Source organism: Scyliorhinus torazame, unplaced genomic scaffold (assembly GCF_047496885.1).
Source record: "Scyliorhinus torazame isolate Kashiwa2021f unplaced genomic scaffold, sScyTor2.1 scaffold_1449, whole genome shotgun sequence".
Taxonomy (NCBI): Eukaryota; Metazoa; Chordata; class Chondrichthyes; order Carcharhiniformes; family Scyliorhinidae; genus Scyliorhinus; species Scyliorhinus torazame.
In genome coordinates, this window is record NW_027309176.1 from 43,655 (window position 1) to 48,402 (window position 4,748).

The 4,748-nt window shown below is 59.9% G+C and overlaps 1 protein-coding gene across 1 annotated transcript; it reads right to left on the reverse strand.

Moving 5' to 3' along the window:
• Positions 1–351: 351 nt before the first annotated feature.
• On the reverse strand, positions 352–3,963 carry LOC140407315 (zinc finger and BTB domain-containing protein 3-like). The gene is made up of 2 exons (XM_072494901.1): positions 3,873–3,963; positions 352–2,063 (listed from the first exon to the last, which is right to left on the reverse strand). The coding sequence occupies exons 1-2, from the start codon at positions 3,885–3,887 to the stop codon at positions 588–590; spliced, it is 1,491 nt and encodes a 496-aa protein (XP_072351002.1). The 5' UTR covers positions 3,888–3,963; the 3' UTR covers positions 352–587.
• Positions 3,964–4,748: the final 785 nt, after the last annotated feature.

Sequence of the window (4,748 nt, forward strand, 5' to 3'; positions counted from 1 at the left end):
CGACTGTACAGTCGCACACCCCGACCTTGCTTCCACCACTTGAGTGGAGTCCGCAGTTCACAGTCCCCCTTAGAAATACATCGCCCGCCCCCAAACAACGCCCGCCCCCAAACAACGCCCCATCGGGTCACGGCTGCAGCCACCTTCGCGGAAAACAAAAGAGCGGGGAACGTATACATAGTCAGCTCCCATTGTTAAACACGGCCACGTGCGAGGGAACCGAGGGCTCTGCGAGTAGATCCAAGATCGTTTTAATGCATTAACAAAACCCAACGCTGTTCCCATTTGACCCAGAGAGAGAGAGACAGAGGATTTAAAAAAACCAGAAGAAAATTCATCAGAAACACAAGATTTTTCCTCGAATGTACAGCTTTTACTGGACTCGTTCCTTGGGGCTGAATTTAATTTAGAGGTCATTTTACAGGAGAGCTGGTCCGGATATAGATATATATATTAAAAGATTTTTTTTTTCCAGTTTTCGTGGTGTTTGTTTTTTCTCCAAATTTCGAACTATGCAGCTCTGAAAATTGTCCATCGACACATGAGTACACAAGGGGGGGGTGGGGGGAGAGGGTCGTGGGGGTGGTTCATTTCCACTGTTCCGAAGGAGGCTTGTCCAACCACTTCCAGCCCCCATTGGGAGAGTCCTGTTGACCGGTGACGCCGATGCTGGTGGTGGCGGTGCTGGAGGAGGAGACGTGAGCGTTGTGGTACTTGCGCATGTGGCGGTACAGGTCCCCGGACTGGGAGTAGCGGCGGAGGCAGAAGCGACAGCTGTGCGGCCGCTCGCGGGTGTGCACCAGCGCGTGGCGCTTCAGGCTGTAGGTGCAGGAGAAAGTCTTGCCGCAGGCGGCACAGGTGGGCAGGTCGTCCTCCGAGCCGGGCGGCGGGGGCAGGTCCTGGAAGTAGAGCTTGGCGGAGAGGGCCAGGGCGTTGGGGCCGCCCCCCAGGTCCGGGTAGGGCTTGCCCTCGGCCGAGGAGGAGGGCAGCCCGGCGCAGTACAGGCCGTGGTGCGGGTAGCCGTCGTCCTCCGAGGGCATCTCGTCCTCGTCCGAGATGATGATGTGGCCGGCCGGGGGCTCCAGTGGCGGGCAGCAGCCCGGGGCCACCTGGAAGACGTCCTCGAGGGGCGGGCAGCAGACGGCAGCCACCTCCTCCTCGGGCAGGTCCTCGTCCTCCGAGAACAGGTCATCCTCCACCTTGACCGTGATCAGGTCGCCGTCCTCCCCCTCTTCGCCCCTCTCCGCCAGCCGGGGAGGGGCAGGGCCCCTTTGCCCGCCCCTCTCAGCCGCCACGTCCTGCTCCCCCTGCCAGGGGGCGGTGCCCTCCAGCGAGCGGATGGCCGATTCGGTGGAGGAGGAGGGGCTGGCCAGCACGTTGCCCAGCTTGCTGCTGTAGGCCTCGGTCTCCATGCCTGGCTGCGTGGTGTCGGCGGGATCCGAGGGCCACTGCCCCAAGTCCCGGTCGGCGATGGGGTGGTCCAGCAGGGGGATGGGCGGGGGCACTCCCTCCGCCCGGCCGGAGACATAGAGCGGGTTGGGTGGGGGGAGCTGCGCCGTCACCACCCCCTTGTAGTCAGCGGAGAGGCCAGAGACCCCGAGGAGTTCGTCCTTCTTGGTGCTATCGGCCTCGGCCAGCGCCCGGGCCTTCAGGCGGCTCTTGCAAACCTTAACGATGTCGTTCATGTGCAGGAAGCTGGCGGCGGCCAGCACGTCCTCGGTGGGCGCGCCGCTGAACCGCAGCCGGCCCTCGTACATGAACTCCAGCAGCAGCGAGAAGGCGGGCGCCGTGACAATCTCGTCGTCCAGGCCCACCACGTCCCGCTTGCCCACCGCCTCCTCCTTGTAAAACATGTGGAAGTAAGTGCTGAAGGAGGCCAGCACCGCTCGGTGCGCCTGGAACTGCACCGCTCCCACCAGCACCGTGCAGTCGCACAGGAAGCCTTGCTGCCTCTGGTCCCGCAGGTTCTGCAGCAGCACGCGGCCGTGATCGGGGAACTCCATGAGCGCGCGGCGAGCTGGCGGTCCTCTCAGTGCCACGCGGAGCTCCGGGCCTGGCTCATCCTAGACCGGGGTGAGAAGAACCATCGTTAAGTGACCATTAGCATTCTCCCGACACGCACGCGCGCGCGTACAGCAAGGCAACGCCCTCCAGTGTCAACCCTCCACTTTGAACCTCCGCCCTCTGCATTTCAATAGCGCCTTCTCCGACCCCTGGCCGTTCCTATGAGCCAACGAATCGGTGTGATCGGAATCGAGATCTCTCCCTCGGTACGGGCACCGGGAGGGTCGGCCTGTATTGTGGGGCCTGGGAGTCGGGTCCGAACCCTTCCCCACCCCCCCCGAACTCCTCCCCACCCCCCCCGAACTCCTGACTCATGAGGCAGAGGATGCTGTGCGGCCTGTCCTCGGAATCTAACCCTTTCAGCCCTTTCACCACTTCAGTCCCTCCTCCCACTCCCATCTTCATCCCCCGCCAGAATCACCCCTATCCTTCTCTCCCTCATGTTTCTATCCAGCTTCCCCCTTAAATGTATCAATATGGGCAGCACAGTGGTTAGCACCGCTGCCTCACGGCGCCAGGGACCGGTTAGCACCGCTGCCTCACAGCGCCAGGGACCGGTTAGCACCGCTGCCTCACGGCGCCAGGGACCCGGGTTCGATTCCGGTCTCGGGACACTGTCTGTGCGTTCTCTTCTCCCCTGGAGCTGTGAAGCAATTGTGCTCTCCACTGTGCTGCCCAGGTTAGGTGGATTGGCCGTGCTAAATTGCCCCTTAGTGTCCAAAGATGTGCAGGTTAGGTGGATTGGCCGTGCTAAATTGCCCCTTAGTGTCCAAAGATGTGCAGGTTAGGTGGATTGGCCGTGCTAAATTGCCCCTTAGTGTCCAAAGACGTGCAGGATAGGGCGGGGCGGGGGCCTGGGTGAGGGGTGCTCGTTCAGAGGGCCGGTGCAGACTCAATGGGCCAAATGGACTACTCCTGCACGGGGAAGGGCTCCTACCATTCACCTGGACCACTCCCTGGGGGGAACGAGTTCCGCATTCTCCCTCACTCTCTGGGCAAAGGGGACTCTCACGTTCTGGAGGCCCTCCTCCGCCCCGGCACATTTATAGGACGATGCAGGAAGAGACCATTTGCGGACTGCGCCTCGGTGAGAGAGTTGATCACTTTCTGCCCACGGATTGGAGGCCAGATATTTCACCATTAAAATGGGTATTTAGTCCCTCTTCCTCCACAGCCCCCCCCCCCCCCTCCCCCTCCCCATATCCTGACAAATTCCCTCTCTCCGAGTATTTCCCCGATCCCCCCCTTTTGAAAGTTCCTGTTGAATCTGGCTCCACCACCCTTTCAGGCAGCACCTTCTGGATCACAACAACTCGCTGTGCCCCCACAATCTGTGTCCCCCTCTGGTTATCCACCTTCCCGCCAACTGCAAATAATTTCCCCATATTCACTCAGTCAAAACAATTCTGGCGGCACGGCCGGTTAGCACTGCTGCCTCACGGCGCCGAGGACCCGGGTCGCTGTCCGTGTGGAGTTTGCACATTCTCCCCGTGTCTGTGTGGGTCTCACCCCCCACAATGGGTGGATTGGCCACGCTAAACTGCCCCTTAATTGGGAGGGGGGGGGGGGGGAGAAAAGAATTGGGCACTCGAAATTAAATTTTTTCAACAAAACAAAACAATTCAATCTCCTCCCTAATCTCTGCTCTGAGGTGGAACAGTCCTGGTCTCTGCAAATTCTCCACGTCAGCAAAATCTTTCAGCCCCGGCATCGTTCAAATAAACCTCGTCTCAGGCCGGGGTAACTTTCCTAAAGCTCTGGGACTCGGAGCCGAGCCGAACCGGAGTATTCTCAAAGTTCAGCATCACCTCCTTGCTTCCCATCTCTGGCCTCAGCAAAAGTGCCACGGATGTTGTACGGTGTTTGCTTTCAACAACGATCTCAACTTGTGCTGCCCCCCCCCCCGTCAAAGGGGTTTGAAGCTTGGTTCTCCCCGTCCCTACACCTGCCGCCTTCCCATCGTCCCACCAAAATGCAACGCGTCACGTTTCACTGCTTGGAGTTGCATGTGAGCGAGAGAGAGGGAGGAGGAGACGGAGATGTTCAGGGAACGAATTCCAGCGTCCCCCCCCCCCCCCCCCCCCCCAGGCAGCTGAAGACACGGGCCGCTAAAGGTGGAGCAATGGGAATCATGGGATACCCAAGAGGCCAGAATTGGAGGGGGAGGCAGAGATCGCGGGAGGTTACAGAATTAGGGAGGGTTGTAGGGGTGTGGAGGTTACAGAGATAGGGAGGGTTGTAGGGGGCTGTAGGAGGTTACAGAGATAGGGAGAGTTGTGGAGGAGGTTACGGAGATAGGGAGGGGGTGTAGGGGCTGGAGGAGGTTACAGAGATAGGGAGGATTGTAGGGACTGGAGGAGGTCACAGAGACAGGGAGGGCTGTTGGGGCTGGAGGAGGTTACAGAGACGGAGGGTTGTAGGGACTGGAGGAGGTTACAGAGCTAGGGAGGGTTGTAGGGACTGGAGGAGGTTACAGAGATAGGGAGGGTTGTCGGGGCTGGAGGAGGTTACAGAGACAGGGAGGGTTGTCAGGGCTGGAGGAGGTTACAGAGATCGGGAGGGTTGTCAGGGCTGGAGGAAGTTACAGAGATAGGGAGGGTTGTCGGGGCTGGAGGAGGTTACAGAGATAGGGAGGGTTGTCGGGGCTGGAGGAGGTTACAGAGATAGGGAGGGTTGTCAGGGCT